Below are 13,588 nucleotides of genomic sequence, written 5' to 3' on the forward strand. Positions count from 1 at the left end.
GGCATAAAGATGAAGCTCAATTTGTTGAAAATTTCGTTTTTGAAACAAATTTTTAGTGAGATTTGGGCAAAACTGCAGGGATTTTGTCAGAATAAAACCTAATCTGTGACCTTAGTAACAGTTCTGGGACTTGACTTAGAGACAAATTAGGGGGTGACCCAAAAAATTAGGGGGTGACCCAAAAGAGAGGCACTCCTTCAAAAACCAGGTGCAATTTGGAGTTATCAATAATACAGGAATGCTTTAATAATAAAGCAAATCAATACTTTAATATCATTATTACCATCTATTATTTCATATTACACTATTAATACCAATCCCAGGGGATTTTTTTTCCCAAATCCAAGGGGATTTTTCTCCAAATCCTAAGGGATTTTTTCCCTGATCCCAAACGGATTTTCCCCTGATCCCATTCCCCAGTCCCTAGGGATTTTTCTCCCATCCCATTCCCAGATCCCAGGGGATTTTCCCCCCAATCCCAGGGGGATTTTTTTTCCCCACATCCAGGGGATTTTTTTCCCCAATCCCAGGGGGGATTTCTCCCCAATTCCAGAGGATTTTCCCCCAGTTTTCCTCCAATCCCAGGGCATTTTCCCCCAGTCCCAGGGGATTTTCTCCCCTAATTCCAGGGGGATTTTTGTCCCTGATCCCATTCCCCGAGGATTTTTTTCCCTGATTTTTTCCCCCAATTGAAGAGCATTTTTTCCCCTGATTTTTCCCCCAGTCATAGGGGATTTCTCCCCCGATTTTCCCCCAATCCCAGGGGATTCTTTTCCCCTATTTTTTCCCCCAATCCCAGTGGATTTTTTCTCTGATTTTTTCCTCCAATCCCAGGGCATTTTTTCCCCCAATTTTCTCCCAATCCCAGTGGATTTTTTTCCCTGATTTTTCCCCCCAATTGAAGAGCATTTTTTCCCCTGATTTTTCTCCCAGTCATAGGGGATTTCTCCCCCGATTTTCCCCCAATTTCCTCCAATCCCAGGGCATTTTCCCCCAGTCCCAGGGGATTTTCTCCCCTCATTCCAGGGGGATTTTTTTCCCCGATCCCATTCCCGAGGATTTTTCCCCCAGTCATAGGGGATTTCTGCCCCGATTTTCCCCCAATCCCAGTGGATTTTTTCTCTGATTTTTTCCTCCAATCCCAGGGCATTTTTTCCCCCAATTTTCTCCCAATCCCAGTGGATTTTTTCCATGATTTTCCCCCCCAATTGAAGAGCATTTCCCCCCCAATTTTCCCCCAATCCCAAGGCATTTTTTCCCCCAATTTTCTTCCAATCCCAGGGCATTTTTTCCCTCAATCCCAGGGCATTTTTCCCCCCAATTTTCTCCCAATCCTAGTGGATTTTTTCCTCCCAATCCCAGGGCATTTTCCCCCTGATTTTTCCCCCAGTCCCAGAGGATTTTTCCCCCAATCCCAGATGATTTTTCCCTGATTTTTCCCCTAATCCAAATGGATTTTTAAACCCAATCCCAGAGGATTGTTTCCCTGATTTTTCCCCAATCCCAGGGGATTTTTCCCCCAATCCCAGGGGATTTTTCCCCCAATCCCAGAGGATTTTTTCCCTGATTTTTCCCCAGTCCCAGAGGATTTTTCCCCCAATCCCAGGGCATTTTTCCCCTGATTTTCCCCCAATCCCAGGGGGATTTTCCCCCGATTTCCCCCCACCCCAGGGCACTCAGGAGCTCACCCACCTGGCCACGGTGAGCACAGGCTTTGATCTTCCCAGCCATGCAGTTCCCTCTCCTGTAGGCCGAAGGAGTCCGTGAATGAATAACAAAGGGGCAGAAAGAATTTTTGAATTTTGCCTTTTTTTTTTTTGTTTTGTTTTTTTTTTTTTTTCCTCCTGACAATTCCAAGGGAACCTCTCAGCCAACAATTCCAAACTCTGAGGTGCTCTCAGAACAATCTGACAACTAATGGAGGAATTGAGTCCATTGCAAATCTGGCACACTGGAGACAGCCAGGGATATTTTAGCTCTTCCAATAAAAAAAAAGAAAAAACATAAAAAAAACCAACAAAAAATTTAAAAAAAAAGCCCCAGCGCCTTTTTTTTTTAAAGATGAACTCAGGATTCAAAGTGGCTGCAAAAATGAGGCTCCATCTTCCACAGCTGGGGAAATTGCTAATTTTTTTTTTTTTTAATTTTTTTTGTTAATTATTTAATTCAGTAAGTTGCAATTTCGGGTCTTCTGAGATTTCTTCACCTATTAAGAAAAGACAAAAACCTTCCCCCGTCTTTATGACCTGTACAGCAAGAAAAAAACCCCCCAGGTTTGTGTGTATAAACCCAAGGTGTTCACACACACCCCAAAAGAGGCAGGGACGGCAGCACAAGGAGAAAAGCAGCAAAAAAATCAGGAATTTTGGCACATCGAGCTCTCACTGGGGGGAAATGAGATTTTTGGGGGGTTTGGGATGAGGGGGATTTGGGGACAGCTCAGGGACAAACTCATCCATCCCTCAGGCAAGGCAAAGCAGGAATTGGTTGGGAATTTGGGGAATTAATTGGGTTTTTAGGAAATATTCCAATTTTGTGCTGCTCCCTCATCATTGATCCATCGTTAGCTCCAATCCAGCAGCTGATTGGGGGTTTTGGGGCCACCAAAAATTAATTGATTCCGTTTATTTTCCACGTGAATCACACTTTAATTTTGGATATTCTTCTAAAAATCTGATTTTTAGGATTATTTTCCACACAACCTCGCAACCAAACCAGCTCAAATCCAAAGAAAAATCGATTTTACCACGCTGACATTTCTGTGCAAAGGATTTCTGACTCCTTGGGGAGGACAAAACCCAAAGAAATTGTTTTTTACAGCGTAAGAAGAAACAGTTGGAACCTTTTACTCACACAAACACTAGTGAATTTTCCCAGGATATTATTTTTTTTTGGCCAGGGAATTTTCCCAAATCTAAAATAAAGAGAGGAAAAGTTGGGTTCTTATGTTAATTGGTTTTTTTCCTTTTTTTTTGGCTGCTTGACAAAGGGAATAAAACAGGATTTAAGTGCAGGGTTCCCTCCTGTTCTTCCATCTCCACGGGGTTAAATTCACTTTTGGAGCTTCAAAATCAGATTTTTTTCCAGGGATTCTACTCCTAAAAACTCCTGGAGCTCCTTCTGGTGGAAGTTGCAAGTTTTCCCAGGCGTTTTCCCCAGTGCTCTTGGGAGTTAAAAATCAAATTTCAAGCCTGAATTCTTCGCTTTGCTGAAGCAAACACTGAAATCCTGGGAGTGAGGGGTGAGAAAATCAGGAATTCCAACCCAGAGCAGGAGGAATTCCCAGGCTGGAAGGTGGAATTTCCTTTTCCTCAGGTATTTTCCACACCTAAAAATTGCAACATTTCTACATCCACCACCCTGGGGGGAAAGAAAATCCCTTCAGATTGAATTCTTTTAGAAATTAAATCCGTTTTTTGCCTTCCACAATTTTTTCATCTTTCAGTTCAGAGTCTGAATCTTTAAAGAATTGGAATAAAACCTTGAAAATAAACAACAACAGAAAAATAATCAACCCAAACCTCCCCCCAAAAACCCCTCCAAGGTCTAAACTCCATCAAGGTGATTTAATTATTAAAAAAGTTCATTAAAAACCTTTTTTTTTGTCGAATTTTAAACTGGTGTCAAGGTGGCAAACAACAAAAAAATCTGAATAACAATGAGTAACTCTGGTGCACTCAGCAGGTCTGGAATGAATTCAAGTTAATGAGAATTTTAAACACTTTCCTGTCCAGAAATCATGAAAATTTTCAGGAAATTCATTGAAGTTTTGGTAGAAAAATACTGTTTTAAAACAATTATTTATTAAAAAAACCAAAGAAATTAAAAATGCAGCAGCTGAGGGTCAGCAAAAATCAGATCAAAAAACCAACACAGCCTTTTTTCTTCTTAAAGGGAAAATAAAGAAGTTTTCCTGCACTCCCTGCGAGGAATTCTTGGATTTCAAACCCCCAAATTTCCTCTCCTGCTGCTTCATTTGTGCCTTAAATTCCTCTGATGATTCACCTCCTGTTTACCAGGTGACAAGGAAGGAAAAGCAGCAGGAATTCCACATTTTAACCCCTTTTTTAGCCATTTTTGGGCCATTTTTTCTCTCTCCTCCAGCTTTTCCTCCTCAGGAATCAACCCCAAACCAAGGGAAGCTGCTCCAGCCACTCTTGAATAAAACAGGAATAATTAAAGAAAATTTATTTTCATTTTTTTTCCTGTATTTCTGAGCTCAACCCCAAGGCCTGGCAGCGATTTCCTGTGACAATTCCTCCCCCTCATGGGAATCTTTTATTAAATCTTTAAAAACAAATTCGATTTTCCCTGGATTTCACCTTGGAAAAATGTCAAAATGACACCACCAGGAAGTTTTACCTGAAAAACTCCTGCTCTGCTACAGCTCTGCCCGAATTCAACCCCAAATCCTTTATTCCCCAGGAAATTCCCTTTTATTTATTCATATTTTTAATATTTTTTATATTTCTGAGCCGGGTTTTATTTAGGAAATGCGACCCTGAGGGCAATTCTGAGAATAACCTGGAGGCTCTGATCCCTTCAACAACAACAACAACAAATTCTCTTTTGGAGGTTTCCACAACAAAAATCGACATCAGAAAGCAAAAGCCTTTAAAAAATAAGAAAAAAACCCAAAAAATTCACGGATTCGCGTTGTTTTTAACAAGCTCCTGAAGGAATAATTTTTAAAAAAACAAGGAAAAAACCCCAAAAATTTAGGGAATCGCGTTGTTTTTAACAACCTCCGAGAGAAATAACTTTAAAAAACACGGAAAAAGACCCAAAAAATTCAGGGAATCGTGTTGTTTTTAACAACCTCCGGGAGGAATAACCTTAAAAAACAAGGAAAATACCCCAAAAATTCAGGGAATGGCGTTGTTTTTGACAACCTCCGAGAGAAATAACCTTAAAAAACAAGGAAAATACCCCAAAAATTCAGGGAATCGCGCTGTTTTTAACAAGCTCCGGGAGGAATTGAGCCCGGCTGCATCCAGAGTTACTCAGCTCCTGAAGTTCCTTTAGGGAATGAGCAGGAATGAGGTGACTACGTTAGAAATGCCCCTCAGACGCGTTGCTACAACAGGAAAAACAAAAAAAAAGGAGGTTTGACCTGAAAAGGAGGAGATTTAGAAAATCTGGGGTTTTGTGCTGCGATCGCGGATTTCTTGAGGGGACGAGCGCTGAAAAGGCCTCGGGCCTACCCCGGGCACGCAGCTCCCCCTCCCCAAAGCCCCGGGGGAACAAACCCACCTCGCCCCGGCTCTATTCCCACTTCATCCCGGCTTTATTCCCACTTCATCCCGGTTTTATTCCCCGCTAACGCCGCCTCGCCCCTCAGCGTCCCCCTCCCGCTGTGGGGACAGCGCGGGGGACGCGCGGCCTTGCGGAGGAGCCGGGGCTGGCCCAGCACCACCCCCCGCCCGTGCCCCCCTCATCTCCCACCAGCCGCCGCGGGGCTCCGAAGCGCTCTATTTACGGTCGGTCAGGGAGTTTTACCGAGCCCCCGGGGGCCGCCGTGTCGCTGTCGCCGCGCTCCGCCGGGGCCGCCGCCGCCGCCGTGTCCCCGGTGCCCGGCTCAAAGATGGCGCCCGGCGCGCGCGCAGCCTCAGCGCGCCCGCTGCCAAGATGGCGGCCGGAAGTGGCTTCACCCGCCCGACAGGAAGGGAGGGGGGGGATGAGGCGGAGCGGGGGTGGATTTTGCCTGGTTTTGATTTCCCCGCGCCTCGAAAAGGGACAAAGCCTTTCCCTGTGAAGCGAACTGGGCCGCGTTTCTCCATCCTACCGCGATCTACTGCCACTGGGTCCCGATGCCCGGCTCAAAGATGGCGGCCGGAAGTGGCTTCACCCTCCCGACAGGAGAGGGCAGGCTGGAGCCTGAGGAGGAGAGGGGCCGATTTTGCTGTTTTATGGCTTTCCTGCGTTTCAAAAAGCCTCAAAAAGAAGACAAAGATTTTCTTTCTGAAGAGAACAGTATTGTGTTTCTCCGTTCTGCCGCGATCGGCCGGGGCCACAGACGCCCATGTCCCGGTGCCCGGCTCAAAGATGGCGGCCGGAAATGGCTTCACCTCCCGAGAGGAAGGGAGAGGGCGGGCTGGTTCCTGAGGAGGATAGGGGTGGATTTTGCTGTGTTTTGGCTTCCCCGCCCTTCAAAAAGCTTCAAAAATAGGAAAAATCTTTTCCTTATGATGCGAACAGGGCCGTGTTTCTCTACCCTACCGCGATCCGCCGGGGTCGCCGCTGCGTCCCGGTGCCCGGCTCAAAGATGGCGCCCCCTGCAAAGACGGCGGCCGGAAGTGGCTTCACCCGCCTCACACGAAGTGAGAAGGCGGGCGAGCGTCTGAGGCGGAGCCGGGGTCGATTTTGTTGTGGTTTTTGGCTTCCCCGCGTTTCAAAAGTCCTTCAAAAAGCCTCAAAAAGGGGACAGAGCTTTTCGCTATGAAGCGAACATGGCCGTGTTTCTCCACCTCCATCCACTGGTTTATTACCTAACCCAGGGCAGCCCCTCAGGGCCCAGCTGCTCCTTTTTGGTGGCGTTTGGCAGCAATTTGGGCACTTTGCTTGGTGGAAGAAGACTCAATAACAGAAACCCCACACTGAGGGGAGTTTGGGCTGTGTTGGATCCCTGTTTCCACCCCACTGCAGCCATTCCTGGGCAGGGTTTGGGACGGAATCCCCAGAGCTGCTGGACTCACGGAGCAGGGCACAGTCACACATTTTATTCTCTGATGCATCGTTTGTGCTCAACAGCCAAAAGCTTCTCACTGCCTTCCCCAGGACAAAAATCTCCTCTCCTGAGAGAGAGAATTATGGCTGTGTTGAGAGAATGTGAGTAACCCACATGGGGTCTATATAAATTATTACCCAGGGCAGCCCCTCAGGGCCCAGCTGCTCCTTTTTGGTGGCGTTTGGCAGCAATTTGGGCACTTTGCTTGCAGGTGGTGGAAGAAGAATCAATTAAATAACAGAAACGTCACTCTGAGTGGAGTTTGGGCTGTGTTGGATCCCTGTTTCCACCCCACTGCAGCCATTCCTGGGCAGGGTTTGGGACAGAATCCCCGGAGCTGCCGGACACACAGAGCAGGGCACAGTCACACATTTTATTCTCTGGATGCATCGTTTCTGCTCAGAGCCAAAAACTTTATTAATTCCAAACCGTTCCCCTTCTCCCTCTTCATTTCTTTCTTTTTACTGCACCCTTTTTCCCACCCTTCAACCACTCTGCTGCTTCCACTTTGGAGTTTTAGCTCTGCTTGGAGTTTGTTTTCTCAGAAGAAGCCAACGGACAATTCATTCAGATTACTTTTTTTTTTTTTTTTTTTCTCCCAAGCTCCATATAAATTACATGCAAAACATTGTACATAGAGATTAATATCAAAATGCAATACAGATCAGGTGCACTTTAAGCTGGACTCTAGGATATGGCAAACACACCAGGGTACATATTGCTTTGAAACCACCATTGTTTTGTTTTTTAATGTCATGCATACCACATAATATTCAGTCTTTTGTTTTGTATTTTGGTTTTTTTTTTTTTCTTTTTTTCTCTCTCCCGTTTTTTATACAAAAATACCAGTGCTTATTATACTGAGTTACTGAAAAAAAAAAAAAAAAAAAGAAAGAAAAACTCGGCTCCACGTGCCCTCTTCAAAAGAAAGTTTTTTTGTTTTGTGAGAGCGTTGGATAAATATATATACACACACATAAATGTTGAGTTCAGACTGTATATATATATATATTTATTGAAGGGGAGGAAATAAACTAAAGGCAGTTTTAACCATGGGTTTTGCTGGATGAAAATTGGGAGATTCGGGCAGAGCAGTCGGGGTGAGGTGGGGATGCTGGAGAGCAAGAAACGCCAAAATCCGTGTTGGGGGGGGAAAAAAAAATCCTGTTTGGGTGGAAAAGGAGCAGGAAAAGGAGCAAGAAAAAAAAAGCAGGAAAAGGATTCCCCACATCCCTGTGCCCTGAGGGGAGATCTGGGGGTGCAGGAGGCGTTTTGGGCCCAGGGGGGTTGGGGACGGAGCAGAAGCCATGCAGGCCAATGTCCCCCACAGAGGGACAAAAACCTTCCCAGGGTGGTGCCAGAGGGTGCCAGGAGCTGGCAGTGGCACCTGGAGATGCCCTCGGGCGTTTAGGATGGGATTTTTTTCCAGCTCAGGTTTTTTTTCCCCTCAGAGAGGAGCTGAGGCCTCCAGGCCCGGGCGTGAGGGGGGAAAATGGCCGCCCATGCTCAAACGCGGTTTAGTTTATTTCCTTCTTGAGATCGGTTGGAAATTTTCACTTTATTGCACGGAAAACCTTTGGGAAAAAAAAAAAAATTGAAATTAAACCCCCTCCCCACACCCTTCTCCCTGTACAAATCATAAAAACCTCAGCAGGAGAAAGCCTCAAGAGCTGCCTGGCCGGCACACAGGCCGCGGTGTCTTTGGTACCAATCCGCCAATTCCACGGAAAATCCACGGAAAATCCACGGAAAATCCGCAAATCCGCCCTGCTGGGATCAAGAACTGGATGCAGAAGGATGTTCAGAGTGTTTTAATAACAAAGCATTCCAAGGCAAGTTGATCACAAGGAGGAGGGAGGGGGTGGCTTTGCTTCCTGCGCCGGCCCTCCCCTGCTCCGCGCGCACTCGTGGCAGTTCAAACAAAGCAAAAAAACCAGAAATTATTCATAATAATATATATTTATATGGATATTTATATCTCCCCCTAGTCAAGGCATGTTGCAGAAAGTCCCCAAAAGTCCGTGCGGCCGACCATGCCTTTTTTTTGGAGCACCAATCTCCCCCAAATCTCTATTTATATTTTTTTTTTTTTGTGTAATGTCCTCAATAACTTAAGCCAAGAGTCAGCTGCTGCCAGGATATCACTGAAACTTAACCCAAAAGAACAGAACTTTACAGGAAATCTGCACAAGAAACATTTATACTTGAAGCAACCAGCCATACACCAACATAATTTATAGATATTTATATAAAAAAACCCCATTTGTGTCATCCAACTCACGGCTAGTAGAAAGATGGCTGCTCAGAGAAAAGGAAGCTGACTGGCATCCGATGGCTGAATTAATTAATCCACGGAATTAATTAAAGTGTCCCTTGCAACTGCCCTCAAGCAGTGGTGGGACTCAAGATTTATTTTCTTTTCTTTAAACAAAATACATATGGCTGACGTAAAAATATCAGTTTCTGAGCTAAAGAAAACTAGATTTTTTTTCTTTTTCTTTTTTTTTTCTTTTTTTTTTTTGCATAATATTTATATAGCATTATTTCTCCCTCCCCCCACTCCTAAAATGGAAACTAGAACGACAAAAATAGAGCAAACTAAAGGAACGACCAGACCCTTGTGGCAAACCCTGCCAGTCACAGAATTCTGGGAGTGACTTTGAGAGCCTCCAAAGTTGGCTTGAAGTTGTTGTTGGTTTGAGTCTTTCTTTTATTTTTTTATTTCTTTTTTTTTCAACAGGTCTGAGGTATTAAAAAAAATATCAAAAGGAAAAAAAAAATATTGGTGCATCCCCCCAAAAAGTATTTAATAAATATTTATGTAAGCTTGTAAGAACACCATATCATCCTCTTTTTTTTTTTTTTTTTGGTTTTTTTGCAAGTATTTAAAATAGAAAAAGTGATTTTTTTTTTTGTTTTTTTTTAAGCAACGTCACCTTTAGCACAGAACCAAAACCCCACAACCACCCCTCGTTTGGGGTTTGTTTTTGTTGTTGTTTTTCCTGGTGTTTAACCCAAGATCCCCTCACTCCCCTGGGTTATTTTTTGGGGGGAGGAAGGCAAGGAGGGCATGGGGTGGACACTGAATTTGCACTGGGGACGGGCAGTGGTGGCATTTTCCTCTTGCTGTTGGCAGTGAACAAAGCCCAGCTCGCCAGCACCAGGGTGGGACACTCAGGATATCCAGGATATTTGGGATTTTTGGGATAAAGACCTTTCCTCAGCAGGAAAAAAGGAGCTCGTCCTTCCCTCCTCCTCCTCCTCCTCTTCCTCCCAGCCCAGGGAAGGACACAGAGACACTTGGTTTGCGTTGTGGTTTAAGGAACACTTAAATCTTGGCAAAGATCTGGGCCTGGCGTGGCAGGAGGTGCTGCAGGCAGTGCTCGGACAAGGCACGGGAGATTCCGCTGTGCGTTCCTGGCAGGACAGGGGAGGAGAACCCAGCCAGAGCCAGCCTTTCCTCAAAAAAAAAAAAAACCAAAAACAAACCAAAAAACCCTCCCTCAGGGTTTGCAATCCCAGCGTTTTCCCTTCCAGGGCTGGGAATGGCCTCGCTTCCAGCTCATGCTCTCAGCCAGAGGGGATGGAGGAGAGCAGGGAGGTGGCAGAGCTTCCCCCAGGGCAAGGAGGAGCCCAAACCCTGCTCCTGCTCCAGGGAGGGCCAGAGGGACAATCCAGAGGCAGTTCCAAGGAAAGGGACTCTCCCTGGGTTGTTCCCAGGGCTGGAGGTGAGGCAGGGCTCAAGGGGAGGAGATGACCTCCAAAAAAAAGCAGCCAGGTGAGGCCAAGCCTCCAGCAGCTCCTTCTCTGGGAGACCTGCAGCCACCCAGGCCAAACCCCCAGGAAAGTCTGGGATCATCCAGGAGCCTTCCAGTGGACCATGAGACAGCTGGGTTGATCCCTCCCAGGATTCAGGAGGTCCCCACTCAGATTCCCACAGCTTTTGGGCATGGCTGGAGCCTCCTCCCACATCACTGTGAGGCTCAGGCGTGCTGGACCACATGAGCACTAAAAAAAGGGCAAAAATCTCTGCTCTGGAGGGCAGGAGCTGGGAGAGCTGCAAAAATCCTCTCCCCAAGTTTCCCCCCTGACCAAGAGCAGCAGAGAGGCCTCTCCTAGAGGAGGAGAATTCCTAGAGAATTCCTCAGGAAGAAGCTGCATTCCTCACAACTGGGGGACTCTCCCCACCTTTTTCCCTGGCAGTTTCACCTCCACCTTTGCAGGAAAATCAGAATTTCTCCCCTCCAGCAAAATTAGAGCCAAGCCACCTTCATTTCTCATCTCCCAGTCTGGAAACAAGAGAGAGAAAAACGTATGTGGGCGCACAGAGGGGGAGCTGGAAGAAGCCCAGGTACCATTTTTCAAAGGTGGAAGACTGGTGGGCATCCCTGGATCTCTGAACCTTGGAGTAAACACCTTCCCCTGGCTGGGATTTTTTACTTTATTCCTTAATTTTCACACTGGAGCAGTGACTGCCCCTCCCCACTTCCCACTGGGTAGGGCAGCAAATCCCACAAGCAAAGAGCAAACCCCAACATGAGAAGAAAAAACCCCTAAAAACCACGTGTGAAAAAAAAAAATCCACAAAAAAAAAAAATCAACTCAAGTCACAAGTGCACCCCCAGCCTTCGGGCTGAGGGCGTGTAAGACTACAACAATTTGAATTTCCTTGGAACATGCATTTTTCCAAAGTGAAAACCCCGTGGCTCCAGGTGCCTGGAGCCCAACTCTTGGAGAGGAAAGAACCTGGCAGCTTCCCCTGGGTGAGTACCACAGAAAATCAGGGATGGAGATGCACAATTGGTTTCTTTTTTTTGGTTTTTTTTTGGTTTTTTTTGGCTTAGCCTCTCTCCCAACACCCAGCGTGGTGGTACTCTGCTTCCCACTGCTAAATAACGGTAAAAAATAAAAACAAAATGAAACAAAACAAAAAGAAAAAAACACATTAAACCCCCACCCCAAAAAAAACCCCAAAAAACCCCAGCTGATGATACAGGCATGAGCAGTTTGACCGCAGCGTGTGATCAGTTACTGGTGCTGGGATCACACAGGGCCCAGGTGGATGAGGACGAGGAAGAGGAGGAGGAGGAGGAGGGGGAATTCCAAGTTCTAAGGTCAAACAGAGGTCTCCAGGCTGTGGAAGGGGCTCCCGGGCTCGGGGAAGCTGAACTCGCTGTCCACGGCGTTGTTGTTCCTGTTGAGGGCCGTGGAGCCCCCCAGGCTGCCCCCACCTCGCTTTTGGAGTCCGTCAGGCTCGGGCTCGTCTTCGGTGCCGTCAAGGAATGGTGTCCGAGGCTCGTCTTCCTCCAGGATGAACTCTGGGTGAGTCATGAAGTTATGGATGGAGCTTCTGGATTCGGGTTTCTCGAGGCCTTCGTACAGGGAGCTACGGAACGCATTCACCACTTTGATCTGGGCGGCGTGGGGAGAGAAAACAAAGGGGTCAGTGGTGCTGCCGGAGGGCAGGGCTCGAGGGAGAAAGTGAAATAAATGATGAGAGACAACCATCGAACGAAAAAAAAAAAAAAACACCACGACCACAGCGACAAAATCACCACTGAACAGACAGCTCGGTCAAAAATGAGACATCTACGGTGAACCGGGGGCAGAGTCAGGCACTACGGGGGTGCTGGGAACCCACCAGCCTCAGAAGCTGCAAGAAAAGACACAGGACGACTCCAAACCGCCACCCCAACATCACCAGTCTGGATGGATGGAAGCCAGGAGGCGTTAATTAGTCGTTAATTTGGTGTGGGGGTGTGCACGCCCCGGGGTGGACGGACACGACACAACGGACGAGGTGGGGGAACTACGGCTCCAAAAAGAGGTGGGTTAGGCAAACAGCGGGGAAAAACTCTGCTGTGGGAGCCCTGCGTGGGGTTGGGAGGGTCCTTCCTACAGCTCTGCAAAGGAATGGGGCTTGCCAAAGGTGTCTCCAGCTTTTTTGGAGCCCCTGGAAGCAGAGATCCAGGTGGGTGCTGTGAGGATGCAGGTGAAGGTCCAGGTGTGTGTGGGGTTCCCCACACTGCTGGAGCTCTGGAGCCTTCCCTGCGCCTGCAGGAGACCCAGTGGTTTCCAAAGGCAGTTAAAAATGGGAATTTGATGGAGCTGGCAAGCAGTTCAGATTCTGCTGGATATTCTGAAGGAATTCCAGCCGCACACACGTGATCCTGGGAAAGCCCTGGGGCAGCTCCACCGAAATCCAGGCTCAAGCAGGAGATCCAGAGCACCAGGGCACGGCTCTGCCACCTCCACTGCACTGGGAGGGAGAGCTCTGGGAACACACCTGGATGGTGGATTCCCTGCTCCCTCCAGATCCTCTGGAATTCCAGCCTCAAACCCTTCCAGCTCACAGGTTTGGGCTCAGGTGGGTGACAAGTGTCACATCCCAGCCCTGCTGGGGTTCCAGGAAAGCAACAGAAGCCTCAGCTCTGTGGAGCAGAGCTCGTGTGGGACCACATCTCCTCTCCCAGACCCCTGGAAGCAGCAGGGAAGGCTCCCTGGAGCCATTTCAGTCGTTGTGCTCGGTCTCCAGCCCCATGGAAGGAGCTTTGCTCCTCCTCAGCTGCCTCCACCTGCTCCCCACCCCTGAGGAACATCCCCTGCCTGCTCCCGTGGTGTCCCCATGGCTGAAACTGCAGCACAAACAGGAGATCCACAGATCCCACAAAAGGGATTCCCTGTGGGAATCCTCCCAGCTGAGGGAGGGGAGGGGGAAGGATGCAGAAATCCCCTGGGTGGTGAGGGAAAGGAGCTGTGGCTGCTCTGTGGGCTGCAGGAGTGAGGGGAGCAGAGAGCTCACCCCAGATCCTGGTGAGATGGGCTGGGCCACAGTGTCCCTTCATTTAAACTCTTTATTTA

At 47.5% G+C, this 13,588-nt stretch overlaps 1 protein-coding gene across 1 annotated transcript in view; it reads right to left on the reverse strand.

Moving 5' to 3' along the window:
- Positions 1–8,667: 8,667 nt before the first annotated feature.
- Positions 8,668–13,588, reverse strand: part of ATP2B4 (ATPase plasma membrane Ca2+ transporting 4) — a 55,451-nt gene continuing 50,530 nt past the window's right edge. The window contains exon 20 of the mRNA XM_041470529.1: positions 8,668–12,139. Within this exon, the coding sequence (XP_041326463.1) occupies positions 11,843–12,139 (297 nt within the window). The 3' untranslated portion in view covers positions 8,668–11,842. The remainder of the gene's footprint in view (positions 12,140–13,588) is intronic.

The sequence above is a fragment of the Pyrgilauda ruficollis genome, unplaced genomic scaffold (genome assembly GCF_017590135.1).
Source record: "Pyrgilauda ruficollis isolate IOZ18807 unplaced genomic scaffold, ASM1759013v1 scaffold247, whole genome shotgun sequence".
In the NCBI taxonomy this organism is placed as follows: Eukaryota; Metazoa; Chordata; class Aves; order Passeriformes; family Passeridae; genus Pyrgilauda; species Pyrgilauda ruficollis.